General features: G+C 38.8%; 1 protein-coding gene across 1 annotated transcript in view; it reads left to right on the top strand.

Annotated features, from left to right (window-relative positions):
* Positions 1-21049, top strand: part of SPTBN5 (spectrin beta, non-erythrocytic 5) — a 95749-nt gene that overhangs the window by 25370 nt on the left and 49330 nt on the right. The window contains exons 21-36 of the mRNA XM_086894261.1: positions 653-792; positions 1781-1880; positions 2446-2616; positions 2708-2872; positions 3612-3838; positions 4380-4566; positions 5724-5924; positions 6944-7060; positions 7640-7803; positions 9385-9517; positions 10021-10166; positions 11325-11439; positions 13306-13416; positions 14524-14703; positions 18639-18842; positions 20065-20214. Of these exons, the coding sequence (XP_086750387.1) occupies positions 653-792; positions 1781-1880; positions 2446-2616; positions 2708-2872; positions 3612-3838; positions 4380-4566; positions 5724-5924; positions 6944-7060; positions 7640-7803; positions 9385-9517; positions 10021-10166; positions 11325-11439; positions 13306-13416; positions 14524-14703; positions 18639-18842; positions 20065-20214 (2511 nt within the window). The remainder of the gene's footprint in view (positions 1-652; positions 793-1780; positions 1881-2445; positions 2617-2707; positions 2873-3611; positions 3839-4379; positions 4567-5723; positions 5925-6943; positions 7061-7639; positions 7804-9384; positions 9518-10020; positions 10167-11324; positions 11440-13305; positions 13417-14523; positions 14704-18638; positions 18843-20064; positions 20215-21049) is intronic.

Genomic DNA, 21049 nt, shown 5'->3' with positions numbered 1-21049 from the left:
GTGCATCTTAATGAGAACAAAGCTTATTGTCCCTCAAAAAAAAAAATTAAAACAACTAGGGTTGTAATTTGTTGCTGTTTGTACATGTCATATGGTTTCTATAAAATTGACTCATGCATTAACAAATAAGGTTTCAGCTTAAACATAGTAATTTTTTTTTCCAAGTAAAAATATAACTATTTTTTTTAAAAAAGGTGGGTTTTTTGCATTAATTTAATAATATTAAAACATATGAAGCAAAAAAACAAAGGCAGATAATAGTCACAAAATCAGTGAAAAGGAGGTTGTGGTCTCAGAACCCAAAACATTGATACTTTGGAATCAACTGAATGGAATAAAGTTTTACAAGTTAGTCTTTTGTATTGCACACCCCTAGATGGGCTGGAGTGCTGGCAAAAATTTAGAATGCAGATTTTTTTAAAAGGTGAAAATGGAGCCATAATGGAAACATAGAACAAAGAAACTAGGTATGATACAAACCTGCTGCATGTTTGTAACCCTGAACATCCTTGGACTCATGCAAAATGTACATTGTACCTCCAGCCTGAAAGAGAAGGAGGAAAGTAAGGTCTGAATTAATTTTTTTTTTTCACTGCTACAGAAACAATATGAGCAAGAAAAGTCTTGATTAAATTTTCTTTTTCAAATGCAGGACCACGCAGATGCTGTTCGAAGCCTGCTGAAGCAACATCAGGAATTTGAACAACTGCTGATGGCACTGAAGAGACGAGTGGAAGCACTCAATGAGAACGGGGTGACCCTAATAGAGAGCAGGCACTTTGCATCTCATCTGTGAGCCCAAACCCATTCCTCTTTTTTTAGCTTTAATGAATGATCCAGTGTGATCAGGTGAAATGAAAAATTTTCTCTGAGGAGAAATTAGTTGACCTCCAATCCACAAATTGATGAATAAGGGCGCCAAAAAGAATTATTTTCTTTTCCTGTGCTCTTAGGACAAATGAGCTTTAGGGTAAAAGTGTCATTTAGCAGAACAGCGGAAAAATTTGGTTTGTATCATAAATTACATATAGTGATAAAACTTCCATAAAGTGAACTAGTTAAATGCCTACAGAAAAAGAATTCCTTAATTTATCAGTATCACATATTGGAAATATGGTTTGCTTTTAAGAAGTTACTGAAGACCTCATTAGCAAAACGCTTCAGGAGCAGCTCCTTTGTGTTTTTATCCAAGCTGAACTGTTACCTGTAATTCCTTTTTCTGTGCTAGAGCCACTAGGATTTAGTAAGGTGACCCCTTTTCAAACAAGAGTTAGAAACAGAGGGTTAGAATGGACTTCTTGGGTCAGAAGACCGTGTTCTTGTGATTGTAAGCGATAATGTCTTGAACACTCCCTCCACAAGTTTATAAAACTTCCCTTAAGATAGGATTTCTTTACAGCACTACTGCCATTAGAAAGCTATTCCAAACCCTTATTGCACTTACACCAAAGAGGAAGTTATTAGTTAATTGTAACTAATATAACAACACTGTGAAATATTCGGGGCAGAGGGACGTCTCAGTGTTCCAGTGTATGACTGCAATTCACTAAGGTGACACAGCCATACAAGAGGAAAATCCAGAGCAGCTGGCAGGCAATACCTGCTCTCCAGGTGGACCCAGCATGGTGATGGGACAGGGCCATTTATCCCTTCTTCCTGTCAGCAAAGTTGTAGAAACTAGATTACATTTGTACCACAGTCATGACTGCAGCATAAGCAGGGAGAACCAATTAGTTAGTAACAATTAGTACAGCATTGGATTTCCTGTTTTTCTTGGTAGTGTTGAAGAGAGAATGGTCACTCTCCGGAGAAGGTGGGAGCAGCTGATACAAAGCAATGCCAAAAGAAAACAGAGGTTGTTGGATTCTCTACAACTACAGGTAACTGATGCTGCAGATTTGGTCAGGCATCTGTGAATTTTTAATTTTACCCCTTGTCTTAATATGAGATGAAAACTCAAACTGCTGAGCATTTGTACTGCAGCTCACTTTCTCTTTGGCTGTGGGACAGAGCTTCATTCCCCAGGGACCAGATGATGCACTGGCGATAAAACTTACAAAGCTATAGCCATAGAATTTTTTTTTTAGAAAAAGGAGATTCTGAATGAAAAATACCAACAGAATGGTTTGTCTACTGGTTAAGTTTATTCTGCTCATTACTTACTATTTTTCTGAGCCTTAACAACTTAGTACACTTAATCTAAGTTTTGGCTCCAAACTTAGTTTTCTATGCTGAGATAAAAAGTTATACAGGAGGATTGGCCCTCTTGTGGTTAAAATATTCTGTCAATGATGCAAATCTTCACTGACAATTACAGGCAACAGAGCAGTAAATGTGGCAGAATAGGGACCAAGAGATATTATGATGGCTTAAAACCTCATCTGTAGTTCAAGATCATACTTCTTCATTAGTTAAATCAATTTAATCCTGTTTGTTTTCTGTAAGGAGTTTAATCGTGATGCTGCTGAGCTTTTGATGTGGATGGAAGAGAAGTACAAGATTGCATCAGATGAATCCTATCGTGATCCAACAAATGTTCTACGCAAGCTGAAGTGGCATGAGGCTGCTGAAAAGGAAATGTTGGCTAATGAGGAGCACTTCACAACACTGATAAAGGTGAAGGCAGCTTTGGAGCTAAGTTTTCCATCTTGTACCAAAATTCATAGATGCTGATCTGCTAATACAGTAATGCACTGTGTTTCTCCAGAAAGGAAATCAATTGATTCAAGACAACCACTATGCAGCAGTTTCTGTCCAGGAGAAGATGTCAGAGCTTCAAAAGAAGTGGAAGGAATTGTATGGCAAGATGATAGAGCGAGGTGACAAACTGAGACAAGCTGGACAGCAGGAACAGCTCATGGAACTGCTGCAGGTCAGGAAGCCATGAGGAACAGAGGGGAGGAATGGCCTGGGAGCCTGGTTCCTCTATGGTGCTGACACCACATAAAAGAGAATACTGTCCAGATAGAAGTGGTTTTTAAAGTCTCCATTTTGTCTACAGTCCCAGGAAAGAAAGCCCAATATTATGTTGTCCAAGTTCACGTCAAGCTTATGAGCAGGATAACAGTGCTAGCAAAGCATCAGGCTGTTGAACTCGGGCTCAACACTGCATCTGTGTGGCCATCCTGTACTGGGAAAGCAACCCAAACTCTGTAGGAGTCAATGCTGTCAACATAACTGCTTGCCTGGAGTCTGGGGGCCACAGGCATGCCACTCTATTAAGCACATGGTCATCCAGACAAATTTTATAACAAGAACAATATGCTGTGAAACTGCTTTGAGGCCATAATGAATGGAACTGCTGTTGCATTATAGCTACAATCTGGTCTTTGGAGATTGTCTGACTCTTTTATATTGTGTTGATGAAGATATTTCCAAGAGACTGTTTTCAATGATGTGCTTTAGTGTCTCAGAGAGAAGAGTACTCCAAAATAGTTCACAAAACAAAATATTCCCAAAAGATGTCTCCTAGAGATATCCAGACATCATATTACCAAGAAAGGACAATTGGATTTAAAAACTGGGTCCAGGAAGCTGTCATAGGAGGGGGTGAGTGAAAGATAATGTTGTTGAAAGGATGGTATGAATGTGCTGTAATCTTTTCCTGGCAGGATGCCAAAAAGAAGATAGAAAAAATTGAGAGAGTTCTTCAGGAATCTGAGACAGGCCATGATTTGCGCTCCAGCCGCGATCTACTCAAGCAGCACAGACAGCTGGAGAATGACACGCGTGAGCTGGCAGAGAAAATGAATGCCATTGTATCTCATGCAAGGAAAATGGCCACCAATCACTTTGACTCCCAGAGGATTCTGGATGAAACACAGAAGTATCTGAAAAGGTACTGTGTCCCTCTGCTTTTTGTCTCCACCCACCTCTTGTGGCAAATAGCATTTTTCAGTCTACGTTCTTAAAAATTCTCTTGGTTGATTAAATTTAACCCATACTCAGGAATGATTTATCCTCCCAGCTGGAGAACAACTATGCTTTGATCTGCACCTATGTAGCTTCCTGTTGACCCACCTCAACCTTTATGACTGAACATTTACTCCTTGCCAGCTGCACTCCTCCTCTACTCCCTTTCTTATCTACAGGTCATCCATTGCTTTGTACGAGGTACAGTGATTCAACATTCAATACATCACAGGACAAGCCTAGGACTTTAAAAGTGTAAATAATTTTTTCTCTGCTTACATTTAGTGTTGTCATACAGGTCTGCTTGCCAGGGGATCCTTGTATGTGCAGCCAGTACTAAAGATCGAAATTTAATTGCAAAGAAGTGTCCAGTGTTTTGAAATCTTCACAATGGTGTCATAGCCTAATTCCCTTGGCAGAATGAGGATAAAGCTTTGTTTTAACATAATTTAATGGATGACCCCTAGGTTTGAGTCTTTGCAAGCACCTCTTTATGAGAGGCGTAAGTTGCTGGAGGCTGCCGTGGATCTTTATGAGTTCTACCATTATCATGACATGGAAATGAACTGGATCAATGAGCGCTTGCCCATCGCCCACTCCACCAACTGCGGGAAGTCCTTGGATGTGGCTCAAAACCTGCTGCAAAAGCACAAGGTAACCCCTTCAGTCAAGTGCTTCATAGCATGGTGACACACTGAACTCCACCTCAGCCTACAAACCTGCACCCAACCCCTGCACAGTCAAGGCTTCCAATGAATGCATTCACTGATTCCAGCTCTGGTCCAGCTAAAATGGGTCAGTGGATTGACACAAATCAGCAGAGTGGTGATGACTTTCAGAACAAATACAAACAAATTTCAGAACAAATTCCTGTGAGAACTGCAAAATTTGTCATATTAATCTGAGAAATTGCATATCTCTTCCCATTAAAAGAGGATAAAAAACTAGTGTATTTGACACTAAATAGAAAAAAAAAGTAAACTAAATAAAACTATTGCTGTTTTATGCTTATGGTTTCATTATACATTCAGTCTTGAGGTTTGTGCACACTGGATTTTCTAGGAGCGCATATAACAGGCATTTAACAATTATCTTAAATCTCTACAGATTTTAAAATGGTCTGAAAAAGCTATAGTCACTGTATTTATAAGGACAGGTTAGCACTGCTTTCTGGGGCGTTTGATTCTTTGCATCAGGTCCTCACAGACAAGAGGGGCATCTCAGCAGGACTGCACCACCAGCAATGCTGCATTTTGCAGCACCTTAATTGTAAATTTCATGAGAACTGTTACAAGACTGGTGGGGAGGATTTATGGAGCAGTAGTCCAATAGCTTTCATGGTACTGATGACAATGTCTCTCTTTGCATCATCCTCCAGCCCCTTCATCATTTTGGATATTTTATTTTTCCATAACCAGCTCAACATTTTTTCTGATTCCCCCAGCTTTGTGTCTCATCCTATAATCTACTCCACCTCCCAAGCCTCCCTGGCTGCTGGACAGGGGAAGGGGAAGGAGCATGGTAGAGAAAGGACTTTGGTGAAGGGAAGTTAAGGGATGTGTGCTGCTTCCTTACACACCCTTCTCTCCTCTCTCAATGGCAGTACCGAGAGCAGAGCATTATGTGTGTGGGGATGGTACCAGTGGCCAAAGCTGCAGTTGTGGTAGAAATAAGACAGTCCTGATGTCCACTTGCTGTACTCTGCCCACTGTCACCGGCTGCCACTTCTGCTTAGGACTAGGATCACACAGAATTTACTTGTCCTCACGTATCTTCCTTTATTCCTACTTTTTCTTTTTCCTCATTCCCAGGAGCTGCAGGCTGAAGTGAATGCCCACAAACAGCAAGTCCAGCGGGTCCTGGATAAAGGAAAGACAATGATTGTAGGCCAGCACCCATCAGCTCAGAAAATAAGTGAGAAATGCCAGGAGCTTGTGACTGCCTGGCAGGGCTTGGAGAAGTCCTGTGAGGAAAGGATGAAGCAGCTGCAGCACTCAGTTGGCTTCCAGGAGGTACAAATGAAAGCAAAGAGCTCACACAGTAGTTTCTTCAGACAAACAGGAGGACCAAAGTGAATTAAAAAACCAGCTTTGCTGGGACTGGTATTCCCTTCAGCTGCTTGAAGCCAGACTCATGGGAATGGAGGGCTGGATTCCATAGTTGATTGCAGCCCCCACTCTTGACCTGCGGCTCTACAGGTTTCCTTGGGTTCTATACCCATGCGTATGGCTGTGCACAGAACACACATTTCTCCTAGCTGTAGCTCCTTTCCCTGTGTCTTTACACAGTCTCAGGCTTCAATTTATTAATGAAATTGATCCTGAACTGGAGAATTACGACATGGAAATCAGGAAAGAGGGGATTTCTTGTGCTATCCCTTACCTGTTTCATGCAACAATTGTCCAGGCAATAAAATGGTACTGAGGAACAGATAACATTCCTTCACTCTAAGAGCAAGTTAGGGATTTTGGCTTTATTCTTTTCTAGAGGCTTCTGGACCTTCATGCTTAGCCTGTTTTAAAAAAATAATAAAATTAAAAATTGTATGCAAATATTTGTATCGATAATCCAAATTTTCTGTGATCAGTGGGTCATGTAGGAGTGCAGTTATTCAGACAGCACATGCAGTTTTGTAGACATAAGCAATATTTACATGGAGTGCACAGGCCCAGCTAAAGTGAGTTCCCTGGGGCATTCAATCATCTGACCTTTATTTCCTCTATATATGAAAACACTTATGAGTACTGTAGACTTTATGAAGCCTGATTCTTATAGTGATTTGAACTTCTCAGGCAGAGGAAGGAGAAATGTCCCACTGATATTATACATTTACTTTTCCTGCATTGAAGTCTTCCATCTGTGACCCCTTCATTATTTTATGATTTCACAGAGAACAGTGAATTAAATATTTAATAAAACATTACAGTAGGCCTTACAGTGCATCATCTATTTAGAATTTATTAGTTAAAAAAAAAAGAAGTCATGAATGTTTTGAAAGCTGAAGATCATTTGTTTTCTCTTTAACTCATAGTTTTTAATGAATACTTCAGACCTGGAGGCTTGGATAGCAGAAAAATATCCACTTGTGACAAGCAAGGATTACGGCAAAGACGAAGATGGAACACTGAAACTCATCAAGAAACATAAGGTATTTCTCAGCTTAAATTCTGTAGGCTAGCCTGACCTTTTGGTCTCTCTGCAGTCATAAAATTGCTTGTCTCATTGGTAGTTTGGTGCCCAGCCATCTGCAAGATATTTTGCATTGATATATGTCCACATATGGATAGACTGAGAGAAAAGATCAATGCGGTTTACTTGGTTGGTAAAATGTAGCTTGGGAGAAAAGGAGGATGGTGAATACTGTCATATTCTTCTGAGGCCAAAACTGACTATCTGCTTTTCAGTTTCAACAGCTGCATGCAGAAGCCTTGTCATTTTTTCCTATAATCAAAGATACATATAATTAATCCAGGAATACTTTTCTCTATCTAATATTCCATCTGATTGTCTTTATTCATCTAATTTATCTGAATTTCTGTACAATTTTTCTTTTTTTTTTTTTTAATGTTAGAAAATAATGCTAGAAAATAATCTAAAATTGATCAAGTCTTGGAAATGTCACACCCTTCCCAAAAATATTTATTTTTCAATCACTATACCCTAGGCTGTTCACAAAGAGTGTCTATCTCAGATAACTGACTCTCAACTCACTGTTTTTCTTTGTCAGGCACTGGAGCATGAGATTGCCATTTACCAAGATTTGTTGAAAGAACTGAGTGAAAGTGCCCATGCTCTTCCTCTTGTGGGCTCCATCCAGTATACTGAGATTGATGCACCAAAGGAACAAGTTCATTCCAGACTCCAGGAGTTAGAGAAGCTAGCAGCTGCAAGGTATAAACCAGAACTCCCCCTTGGAGCCTAGATTAGATTCAAAGCCCACTGAAATCCATAAAAGTCCAGCTACTTCACCAGAATTTATATTTATTATATTATAAATTAGTTATTAATTATAATGTTGTTGATGTTATTAATTTTATTTTGCTTTTATGACTTTATAATTACATTATATTATCTCTTTTCAATTATATTTAGGAAATTGCTTGTTTCTATATTATAATTCTGTGTATTTATGGGATTTTCATTTTACTAAACAAGACATGTACAATTTATTCAAGGAGTTTTGCTAAATCTTAAGGATTTGATACCTACAAATTTCCTCCTTACCTTTAATCATCCTCATGTAAAGTGACTTGAGGTGCCAGATTCTGGCTTGTGTTTGTGATATTTAGAATCTGCTATCAATAGGAAAAAATATTTTTAGAATGTTCCCTTAATGATACTTGAAAATTACTTGATTTTTTACATATTGTAGGGGAGATAATAGTGGATACACTTATTCATATGCCTTAGTTTCACTTTCTTTCAGTTATTATTGCAGCAAGATATTTAACACAGGACAGTTGGCTTGTACAAAGGGTTTTAACACCTCTGGTTTGTTTCCAGAAAGGAAAAAATGTCTGAACTTAGATTTTTCCCCCACAAAAGTGTCACTCATAAAAGGAAGAGGGCTCTGCAGGCAGACTAAAAAAACATAAATTTCTAGAATATAAATATAAAAAATATTAATATATAATATAAAAAAAATATAAGCCTTTCTAGAAATATCAAAATACTTCTGTGTGTTGAACACAGAAATGTTTTGCTTTCATTCCTCTAAATGTTAACCTGGGTCTTGTGGTACATTATTGGTGGTCTGGTTTGCACCTCTGATCTGCATTCTCCTTGGGCTGGACTCTTAACAAGTTGCATCTCCTGTGATGAACATTCGTGACTCAGATTTGGAAGCCAGATTCTTCTTTCCTGGAATATTTACACAATGTCAGGCTAGCAGATGGAAAATTGTGGGTTTTCTTTAGTTTTCTTTTTTCCTTGCTGTGGAAGCCCTGTAATGTGTCTGGCTGAATTATAGAATAATCTAGACCATTGGAAATACGTAACAGGTTGGAGCAATTCTGCCAAACAGGCAATATGAGAATTACATCCAAAGGCTTTCATAGCATCTGCTTTCCTGATGCTCAGGAAATGTTTCCTTCTCATTTTCACAAGCAATTCAATTATCTTTAGAAAGACAGATCAGGACAGATCTGGAAAAAAATAAAGGGTATTCTTTCTCATGGAAATAAAAAACCCCATCAAAAGCAATAACAACAAACCCCAACCAAAATCAAAAACAGAGCAGAGAAGGAGCTCAGACAGGCACAGCACTCTTCTGGGAAATTCAGCTAATGAGATGAGCATGACCTGGCTGACAGCTGTCATCCTTCAATCATAATTTCCAAATCTGAGGAATCTCTTTTGTTACAGAGAATGAGTCTTGATGCTGAGAGGTTTGGGGGATTCATTGGAAGAAAGTTACTGATTGCCCTTCTCTTATATTATTAATTATATTGTCTTCTCTCCTTCCCCCAATAGAGGGAAGAAGCTTGATGAAACTCTTGTCTTACATGAGTTTCTTCGAGAATATGAAGATCTGGAAGACTGGATCACTCAGCAGAAGCAAACAGCCAGCTCTGAAGACTATGGAAATGATTATGAACATGTTTTGGTGAGTTTTTTGAGTAACATAAAAAAATCAAATTAACTGTATGTAGTGAGACTGTAAACAGGTACTAAGGCTGTCCTTGAAAACTTAAAAGACAGAGTAGCCATTCAGAATCTTCATTTTTATGATTTATTTCCAAATAGCTTGTGTCTTAAAATCAGACTACATTATCCATTTACAGTACTGAATGCACATTTGCATTCATTAAGTAAAAAACACATAATTTTATAACTGAAATTCATTGTACATAGAATATTTGTTTCTATCCCCAGTAATAATGTTTCTGCCTCCCATCTGCATCAGAAACCTCATGTTTTGCTAAGAGTTTGAAGCTCCTCATAGTCTTTGAATGTAGAATCCAGTCATTCTCTGCAGTTTCTCCATCTCTAAGTATTATCAGCTTATTATCTGGTTTTTGGCTGTGTTCTGATAGATGAGCAGGTATGTTTGGAAAAAGAGGGCACTCAAAAGGGGTTTTCTCATTATCCTTGTTTTCCCTTCTAAAGCAACTTTATGCCAAATATGACACATTCCGACACCAGTTGGAAGCAGCTGGGAAAAGAGTTGTGGCTTTCCAGAAGCTGGCAGACAACTTGCTGAACCAAGGGTATTCTGAGTCCTGGGAAATTCGGCAGATGCAGAAACAGCTAAGGTAGGAGCCTTGTGTTAGGTCTAAAATGTTTTGTCCTTTCTATTTGCTCTCGAGGAGGAGGAACTAACAAGAAACTAGGAAAGGATAAGGTATGACCTCCTGATTCTCTAATTGCAAACTGGGTGGTTTGACACTGATACAGAGCTGCTTCCAGCCTCATTTAAAAATAAACATCATCTACTTGCTGTTTTGAGTTCTTGTAAATTTACAAAGGTGAACTTCCTTTCCCCTTTGGAATGGGATCACCAGCTGAAAGGCTCGGAGTTTCGATGCTTTTAATTGCTTCTTATTTTTGAGTTTGAATCCCGCAAATGTTCTGCAGAATAACATTGAGATGCTCTGAGCTTCTTAGTTCTGGCATCAGCCCAAACTGGCTGGAAGGAGAAGTGTGTCTGCAGGCAGTTGTGGTCACCACAATATAAGAAAGACATTAATCTATTAGAGAGCATCAGAAGGAGGGCCATGAAGATGATGAAGGGCCTTGAGGGGAAGCCGTATGAGCAGCAGCTGAGGTCACTTGGTCTGTTCAGCCTGGAGAAGAGGAAACTGATGGGAGACCTCACTGCAGTCTGCAACTTCCTTGTGAGGTGAAGAGGAGGGGTCTCTGCTGTGTGATAACCAGTGACAAGACCCAAGGGAATGGCCTGAACTTGTGTCAGCGGAAGTTTAGATTGGGTATTAGGAAAATGTTTTTCACCCAGAGGTGGCTGGGCACTGGAACAGGCTCCCCAGGGAAGTGGTCACATCACCCTGACAGAGTTCAGGAAGTGTTTGGATAAGGCTTTCAGATGCATGGTGTGATTCTTAGGGTCTTCTGTGCAGGGCCAGGAGCTGGACTTCAGTGATTCCTGTGGGTCTTTCCAACTCAGGATATTCTATGATTTTATGCTCCAAGTACTGCACATAAAACCTGATAAGCGCAATTGAGGGGGGAACTCTTAAATAGGACTATTTATTTAAGTTCCTGGAGCAGACAGGAGGACAGAGTAGGGTGAGAGACATGCTGCCATTCAGAGAATCACCCCAACAGAATTTAAAGGCAGGAACTAAAAACTAAGCAAGAATAGGTTTTGTTTTCAGTCTTCCTTCAGACTGTTGGTCTCCTTTATTCCTAGTTTAGATGTTTTACATGGTTCTTTTACCCATTCTACCTTGAAGGAACTCTTGGGAGGAACTGTTGGAAATGACCAGATTACGAGGTGAGCGACTGAGAGCTGCTGAGGAAATTCACAAGTGTTACCAAGATCTGACAGATGCTCTGGCCCATATTGAGGTAAAAATTAATATGAAAATCTCATATAATGCAAACTTTATTTCAGCTTCTTGTATGGAATATTCTTATGACTCTCAACATTCTTACTGCTGACATCAAAAAAATTCTCAGTTAGAAGCCAGTGTGATTACTCACAGCATTAAAAAAACATTCCTGGATAGTCCTTAGACACTTGATTGGTTACTTTATGAGAACCACTGGTGAAACCAGGTGGAGCTGGAGTTGCTGATCTGTGGGAAAAGATGAGAAAATCACGGCTGGCTTTAATTAAGGTGCCTCACCATGCAATGCATACGGCGATGTTTGCAGTCATCAGGCCCAAGAAACTACTGCCTTACCGTGGTGGTTCTTTGTACACTGTTGCAGTTTTATGTCTGCTGAAGAACTCTCCTGTGAAAAGGGCGTTTGTTTGGATTACATTAGCCTGGAAGGCTGTCAGGCAAGCATGTGACCTGATGTGAAAAGCTGAGCCAAAAATCTTCTCCTCTCATTCCAGTGCCCAGTAGTGGCAATAATTTCAAGCAGTCCCAGCAAGAAAACTAGGGGGAGAAGTCCTCCAAAAAGTCTTCAGGATCTGGTTCACCTGAAAATCCTGAAGAATTTCACTGAGAAACCACATCCTTGCTGTAAAGAGAGGTGTGGTTTCCCTAATGCAAATTTTTACAGGAGGCAGAGATCCAAGAGGTTTTGCAAGGCAACAGGGCTTTGTTTGGTTACATGCGGTGAATTTTCTACTTGTTTGTGCTGGCAGAGGCTGCCCTATTCAACCATGTTATTCCTGTTTTCATCCACTGCCACAAAGAGAAAATCAAACATAATATTTCACCATTTATCAGCTGGGATTTTCAAAACCTGGTGCTTATTTAACTTCAATGATGAAGCAGTTAATGCTGAGAGAGTGACAAGTCAGAAACACTTCAAACACCATCTGTTGGTTTAGCCCCATGCTGAGTTTTGTCTAGGCAACCACTGCACCCTCTTTGCATTGCATCTTGTTAATAGCTTCACACCATGGAAGGAGAGCAGTCATCTTGTTCATCCTTTCCTGTGTACCCTAATCAGAAGCCTGTCAGGGGAAGCCTGTTCTCATAGGAAAATAGTACTGAAGGCCTTGCTTAAGTCACTAGCTCCAAATATCCCAAACTAGCCTGTGATTCTGTTGCAGAAATGCAGTTCTTCAACAGTAAGAAATATTCTGCTAATTTTCCCTAAATTGACCTGGAACAAATTTCTAATAATTTTAGTGACAGTGCTATTGTCCTGCTGAAATGCATTTTCTTTTTGCATGCATTTCCAATGCATGTCTGGGTAACAACTAAATTCCTTCAGGGCCTTTGCTGAATTAAAAAAGTTTACATTTTTTTAACATTACCATGTAATGGTCCCTCCATTTCTCTTATCTTTACAGTTATCTTTTTTGTGCATCTATAACCAAAATTTTATCTAAAGATGGTTCACAGGAAGACCACCTGTATCTCAAAGAATTGACTGAAAGTGTTGCTTGTTAATTCTGCTTTAAGAATTCACTGTCACTGCAGTAGGTATTCAAGATTGATTCCCAACACAAAGCCTGTAAGATATTTTCTTTTTGTCTGATTGTCTGATTGTCTTATTGTCTGATCAAGGAAAGACACAAACCTTCATTTCTAACAGTTCATTTGAATAGTTTAGCCATTAGGATATTTAGAAGTGAGTTACTAGGAGAGATTTTTCTGGCTTCCTTTTAACTATCATAGTTGAGTAACTCAGAATGTCCTCAAGTGTGCAGTATGAGTTACAGTACTCAATATTATTTAATGTAGGCTTTTAGTGAGTTTTGCTTGGAAGTGGGAAAAAGCCAAAGCTTTCTCTGATTCTTCCTTCTAGGAGAAGTCCAAAAGCATTCCAGATGATGTTGCTAAGGACATGAGGGGTGTGCAGACCCAGCTCCGGAACCACGTGGCTTTGGAGCACGAGCTCTCTGGGAATGAGCAGCAGGTAATGACAGCCATTTCTGGACTTCAACGTGTAGCCAAAGTTCAAGTTTCCAAAATAAGCATAATAATAATTTGGTATTGTGAACCAAATTATTGCCATCTCTCACAGAAAGCCTGGAAATTTCTAGGGACTTTCCTTAGTTTTCTGGGGTTTTTTATATATTCAGGGTCTGGTGGCAGTGATAATAAAAATAGATAATAACTACTTTTCAAATAAGGCACATACTGTAATAACTACTGACTGTTGAAGTGATTCACAGGGATGTTTTTGATCGTGGTTTGAAATGTAGTATTTTTCCAGGCTTTTTGATATTCTTATTGTCTTCCTAAAAGTGTTCCAAATGACTACAAGATAAAATTCAGAATGAGATTTATGTGCAGAGAAAATTAATATTGGTACAAATTGAACCATGAGGAAAAAGGATGGTGTTCACAATACAAATATTAAAAAATTGTAGTTCATGAGAACAGCTACCTTGTATACCTTGTATATTTGTCTTCAACAAACCAATAAAACTAGTATGAGTTTTCACTCCTTTGTTTAATACATGTAATAGTATACAATAATATGTACAGTGTAAAGCAGCATGAATTATACTGAGATTACTGAGATTATCCCAGTATTACTTATCAGTGGCCTCAAGTATTTTGACCTAGGGGCAGTAACATTAGAGTTGATCCTATCACCTTGTCATTATTTTTAAGGGTAAAAAAGCATGAGACATGCATGAAGAGAATGTAATCACAGTTAAGCTATATGGTCAATGAAGAAAGAAGGGAATGGTTGGCTGTTACTTGCATTATAATAGCAATTATGATACTACTTTCATTATCATATAATAAATGATGTAGTAAAAAGGGAAAACAAAACTGCCTCTGAAAAATCGCTGTTGTGATGAGCCCTGGCAAACACTGGATGTCACTATTACGCCATAGAACAGACATTATAGAAGTTTTTGTTTAATATGAAAAAAGTTAAGCCAGAAAACCTTGTTTGAATTGTGTTTTCATGTACAGAAAAGATAGCCTTTATCAGAACTTTTCTAATATTAGCAGGATCTCCATGATGCTCTCCTTCTTACCCTCTTCTTTCACCCTCTGTGTACAGCTGCAGGAGCTGATCCACTCTGCAGATGACGTGCTGCCCCACTGCTCCAAGAAGCAGGTGGAAGACCTGAAGGCAAAGCAGCAGGCAATAGTGACCAACTGGAAGGGCCTGAAGTCCAAAGTGGGACAGCGCAGGAGACTCCTGGAACAAGCCTACAAGCTTTATGAGTTTCAGGCACATGTAAGCACTTCTGCCCCTTGTCCCTCACTACTCGGGGAAAGGTTGCCTGCAGTGGGTGAGAACCACAGGTGCACTTCCAAGCTGGAAAAGGTTGCAAGTGCTCTCTGTGTTATCAATCAAGCATTTAGTGGTCATTGATATTTAGAAAGGTGTTAGAGGATAAGGATCTTTTTAATTGGATAAGGTTTTTTATCTTCTGTAAGAATAGAAGCTTCCATCCAGAGGTGTAAGGAATCATTGTCAGCTGTCAGAAGCGGTCACTGCTTTGTGGGAGAAGCAATAATCTTTTCAAAGACTTTGCAATTTTCACTGAGTAAGAGTGACAGAAAAATATGTTACTCTCCCATTTATAATGCATAAAAGTTTGCTATCTCTCTCTCAGGGCATGCAATAACCCTTGGTTAACTTACCTCACGGACTATATCAAATGTCACTCACTGATTTTTGCACTAACCTCTCAAGCTGCTCAAACTGTGACATGGATATATCAGCATAACATCATAAGCAAGCATGCACCGTAGCTTTGTCTCCAAAGAGCTCAGCAGCTCACTGAGCTGTGATTTGCCATGGAGTACTTTGCAAATGTCAGTAGTCTCAATGAAAACACTTGAGCTACAAGTGCCTTCACTTGACCACTGCAGATCAGTAGATTATTGCTGCAAGCACTGCAGGTGCTAAACCAGCAAGAGTATCCCATTATATCATGAAGTGAGTTGCTAATGTAGTTTTTCAGGAATACATTTACATTCTTTTATTCTTGAACTGTTCCAAGTGTAACTGTTGTGTCAATTCAAGATACCCCTGTTAGTTCACATTTTTCTTCTATTTTTAGTGGGAAGCAGAGAGGGTCCAGAGTATCCACTTGGAGAAAACTTGCTGCAAGTTTGTCTTAGGGTTGTGATCTGGAATCAAGACCAAAACAGAGTGTACATGTTTGGGGGTTGTTTTAGCATGAGAGGCATCTGTACATTCAATTAATCCAGTTGTCTCTTGTGTTTAAATCAGCATTACCTGTCATATTTTATTAAAATAAAGTATTATATAGTTAGAGATAAAGGATGTTCATGGCAGTTGGGTTTTTTGAGGGTTTTCTTGGGGTTTTTTTTAACTATTACAAGTTCTATTATCATGTTCAGAACTGTTGATGGGGAAAATGAGTGTGATTCTACTGATGTAGGTGAGAAGTTCATTTATCCACTGTCTTTCTAACAGTATCTAGGACTGATGGGAAGAACAAGGCAAACTTTTAGAAAGCATTCTTTAGAATGCAATCTATTCTTCTATATATTAGATTCTTGAAGTCTTCAGCCTGGAGGCATCTTCATCAGGAGGTGAATCTTGGTGGATTTGACCATTAAAATGTAGTCACTCAGAGTTCACTTCTTTATTGATCTACTTCATAGCTTACATCATAAATTTAGATTTTGACTTCAGATAGAAAATGTTAAGTTGCCCCCATCCTGTGGGAGTGCTATTATAATTTTTATTGCTGGAATGATGTAAAACACCTTTGGTTTGAATTTTGTCTGAAATGTGTGATGCATCCTGTGATCTGAATGACAGATCTATAGCTCATTTCTTGCTCTGCCAATGTGTCCTTTGATCTTCATGACCCTTAACATCATAAAACAAAATGACAAAGCCATGTGACCATACTCTCAGTGACATGTCTAGACAGGACTATGCCTCAGGCAACTCTCTGTCTCTTTGATGTCAGGCTAATGGCAAAAAGTATTCCCAGTCCTCTCAATTTTCACCTCCTTTCCTGACAATAATTCCTGGAGAAGTGAAGAGCTGGTTCTGCAATTTGGTAAGCCTGTCTTCCTGCCCAGATGGGACAAGGCAGGATCATGCAGCCATGGCTAATAACTAAGAATTTCAGAAACTCTAGAGTAGGTTAGAGCAGCTTTGCTGCAGAATATCACCCAAACTGCCGAATGCAAAGAGGCAACTTTGCTACCTTTCCTCTTTCAGCTATGCCAAGGGGTGCACAAACTTGATGTTATTCACAGCTGTTCACAGTACTTTTTTATTATATTGTTTATATGTGGTCCACAGGACTTTTTGATTAAAAAAATATGCACAGATTAAGTGAAACAAAATAACCAATTTCCATAAAATGAGAATTCTGCACAATCATCTAGTGTATCTCCTTACACCCCATCAAGTACAATTTCAATGTGATTAAATAGCAGAACTGGGCCTGACTAAGAACACACAGCAGAGCAGAGGGCTTCAGATCCTCCATGGAACTTTGTCAAGGAAGGTGAGTGTAGACACATGCTGAATGTATCTCTGAATGATCTGAGGCTCTTATTCTGAAGTTTATGCTGGGATCTCCATGATCAGAGTTGGGCTCTGCTTAGGAGGTTCCTGCAGAGTGATGTCTACTCTATCCTTAAATATTGCTGGCAGTCCAGTCACCTCTTATTGGCTCTTGACTTGTTCCATTGCATTCTATATCCTGAGGCTTATAGATTTTTTCCTAATGATTTGCTCAAAATCTCAGGGAGTTTTAGACATTTGCAGTGCCAAGTGCAATGTCAGTGTCTACAGTGACATCCAGCTGTGTGAATTAGTTCTACAAATGGAAATTATGCCAACACGTGTGCACTACCACAGGCCCCTTTAAAAGGACCACAGTCTTTTTATAGAGTCATTTATTAGTTGTGTTCACTTGGCTTTTAAAAAACAGTGTCTTGGCTTTAAATCTTTAAGTTAGGACCCCAAATTTGCCAGTTTTAATTTTGTGGTGCTTTTCTGAACTTTTTTCCTGGCTGTCTTTACAAAGATTTTGATGATACTATGGGTAAAATGGACAAGCCAAGAATCTATTTCCATTACATAGTTTCCTTCAGTGAAAAAGCCAGCAACCATTTAAAAGAGACCATTTTTACTTTCCTTCAATAAAAGAGGAGGTTTCTTCAGCACTTACTATAAACAGTAGTATTTTAAAATACATCTTATAAACCTGAAAGACCATTTACTATCTAAAAATTGAATCAACTAATCCAGACATATTTAAACTATAACAAAATTTAATCATCATATATAATCCCTTGTATATCCCTCACAGTCCTAGTTTTTACCAACTGGCACATAAGAGCAAAACTCCTACTGCAGATTCAAATAAGAATAAGAATCCTAAAGTAAGTGACTGTTGAAAGTATAGAATCAAACGGAGAAAAAGACATACAGAGAACATTAAATTGGTTTTTCTTGCACAGTTTTCTTCAATCACAGTTAAAAAATAATCCTCAGGGATTTGTTTTAGCATTTTCATGCTCATAATTCCTTCAGACATTTTGTTATTGCATATATATTTACTGGTTCATCAGATTTTGAAAATGAACTAGCATGACATATTTGTTCCTCCCAAACTCAGTCCTGTAGTTCCACAAACCAAGAGCTGAATCTGTATACCTGATACGCTTATGCAATTTCTTATGACCTGTGATTAAACCTTTTCCCACTTCTATTAGAGTGCGTTTGTTTTTCACCTGAAAATTCTCACTCTCATTTTAGAATATGTGCATAACCTAATTTTTAAGTAGACTTGTATTATCCAAAGCTTTCACAGAAATGTAGGACAATACTGCTTTATCCTTTAGGAAGGAATAACATTAGAAAATACTTTAAGAAAGATGGATTAAAGGGCAATAAATGATATCATGTTGTCACTGATGTGATACAACAGTTTGATTATGAATATGACACTACAAACCATGTAACACAGTATATAGTAATTCCTGCAGTTGTGTTATCCACCCTTATAAAATCCATAGAAGTACTGCAAGCACTAATGAAATACTTTATTTATCTATGATTTTATTACCCATTTTTCACCTAAAGTTAAAGAGTCAGACCAAGATTTTCCTGCCTGCTAACCTAAGCTTGAGCCCTAACCTCAATTTTCATGTTTTCTTGGGTTCCAGGTGTGGGACTATTTCTTATGGACAGCAGAAATAATAAGGGAAATGAGAGCCAAGGAGTCTATTCGGGACATTTCTACTAGCAGCCTGAGACTCACCCAGCATCAACAGCTACTGGCAGAGATCGAAGCACGAGAAGAGAAGTATGGTCATGTTGTACAGCTAGGACAGTCCCTCTTGCAAGATGCGGAAATGCCATCAAAAGAGGTAATTGAAACTCCTCTGAGTTCAGTCATACATATTTAGCACTGGACCCCAATGTGGCTATGATTCTATATTGAATCACACTGTGAGATACAAAAACGTGTACACTCACTTGTCCATGCCCATGACCTACATCTGCCTCAGTATGTTACCTATCTTGGGCACAAAAAAATCTGTTCCATTCCTAAGCTCAGCAGCAGATGTGTGGAGACATCTCCTGAAGGTCCCCTGCAGCAAAACTGGACTTTTCCATGAAGCTCACCATGTTCTGAGCCATGGAGTCAATTATTGATTTTCACACAAATGCTAAGCTTTGTATTACGGTGGTATATGCACACCAGAACAGTCTGGACAAAAACCTGTCAACCAAAGAATGAAAACACTCAAACATATGAGAGAGTTTAAAGGCAGATTGAAGCATTTTCTGTAGCAAAGAATTGCACAAGTAAAATATCCTCCTTGGAAATGAAGGAATTAAATCAAAATGTCAGTTTATTCAAGACAAATGGCTTCTAAGATTCTCACAGAATTTATTTATTTTCCAGTACCTACCAGCTCATTTCTCCCCCAACAATTCATTAACATGTCTCTTGAATACCTGCAGAAAAATGCAGAGTTTGTGCAAGTTACTGTCCCATCTCACCAAGCTATTTCCTGGAAATTTGCTGAATATTGCACAGTATGACTATGGTAACTAGAAGTCTTGCTGACTGTAAAGTCCTTTTGCCTGTAGAAAAGGGTAGGAAAAACCTTTCAGAGAAAACCTGTGGATATACAATGTTTTAAAGCTGAAGTTATGTTAAGTCTAACCTTGTGGCATGGATTTACTGACTAGAAGAATATGCTATGTTGATAATTTATATTTCAGTATCTGTCACATGAAAATTTGAAGTGCTATGATAGCACTCTTAATGCTTAAAGATAATGAAGAATTAGGATCTGATTCTAGAAGCCACACTTGAGAAACAGTAATCTTTTTTTGCTTTTGGTTTGGACTGTTGTATATGCTGTAAGAAGCACTCCTCTGTTGCAGAAGTGAGGTACCTCTGATTATCTCTCTGCCCATACAGTACAAAAAACTTGTTCTACTTTTCTTTCTGTTTAATAATTTTGTTGCAATTTAAAGGCGTTATCCGCCACTCCACTTAATCCTTTGTCCTCTCAATTTAGCCAGATGATGGGATGTAAAGACCAATGCAAGTTTTTAATTGGAAATTTTGTTCAGATTCAGCAGAAGCTACAGGCTTTGTTGGAAGAAAAGAAAAATGTATACAATGCATGGAGACAGAAGAAGGAGTGGCTGGAGAAAATACACCAAGAACAAATGTTCTACAAGGATTGGGATCACCTTGACATGCTCCTGAACTCACAGGAGGTGAGCAAACTATAAACTTGGAATAAGCAGTTAAAACTCTTCAAGATGTAAACCCTTTCAAACTAAAAAAGGCACTACTGTTCGCCAACAGCGTGAAATCCTTGTGCCTGTGTACAGACAAGACAGCCTCTTTTATTGGTACTGTTTGTGTTGTGGTATCACTTGGAAACTGCAATGTGCAAGAAGCTCTCCTTTCTCATGGGGCTTAGGTGTGGAACAGAAATAAAGAGATGATCCTTACCTGAAAGATGATTCACTGCAAATATACTTAGGAGGGGACATGTGAGCATCATGACAGAAGAGGGAGACAAGAGTCTGATATTAGTCCACTTTACAAACAGATCTCAGTATGCCAGCTGCTTAGGCACTGACAAATTTTGTAGGATTCAAAGAGAAAGGAAATTGTAAAGAGTGTTTGAAGGGAGTTTGCTTTGCAGGTGTTGCTGGAATTCTCACCTCAGGCTGAGAGTTATGCTGGGAAAATGTAACTAGTGGATGTCAGCAGTGTGAGTTAATACAGAAAAGTAAATTGACTTCTCAGTTCTGCAAGGGCATTGATAGGAGTGCGTAGAACAACAATGAAAGAATTTATAAGGAGTATTAACTTCTGTTTGATGTGATTGAGAAAAACAAGCTAGTGAAAAAAGCCCTCTCATGAAAAACGAGAGCATATATAATCAATGCAAAGAGTCAGAAGGATGATCTTATTATCAGCATTTTGCAGCTCTTGAAACAGATTTTTCTTCACCATTTTTGAGTTATATTTTGTCTTTCTTGCACTTTCTTTGATTCATGTAACTCTTAAAAAAGGTTCCAGTTCAAGGTCTGGCATTTG

Source organism: Cyanistes caeruleus, chromosome 6 (genome assembly GCF_971803275.1).
Source record: "Cyanistes caeruleus chromosome 6, bCyaCae1.hap1.1, whole genome shotgun sequence".
NCBI lineage: Eukaryota > Metazoa > Chordata > Aves > Passeriformes > Paridae > Cyanistes > Cyanistes caeruleus.
This window is presented reverse-complemented; position numbering and strand designations above follow the sequence as displayed.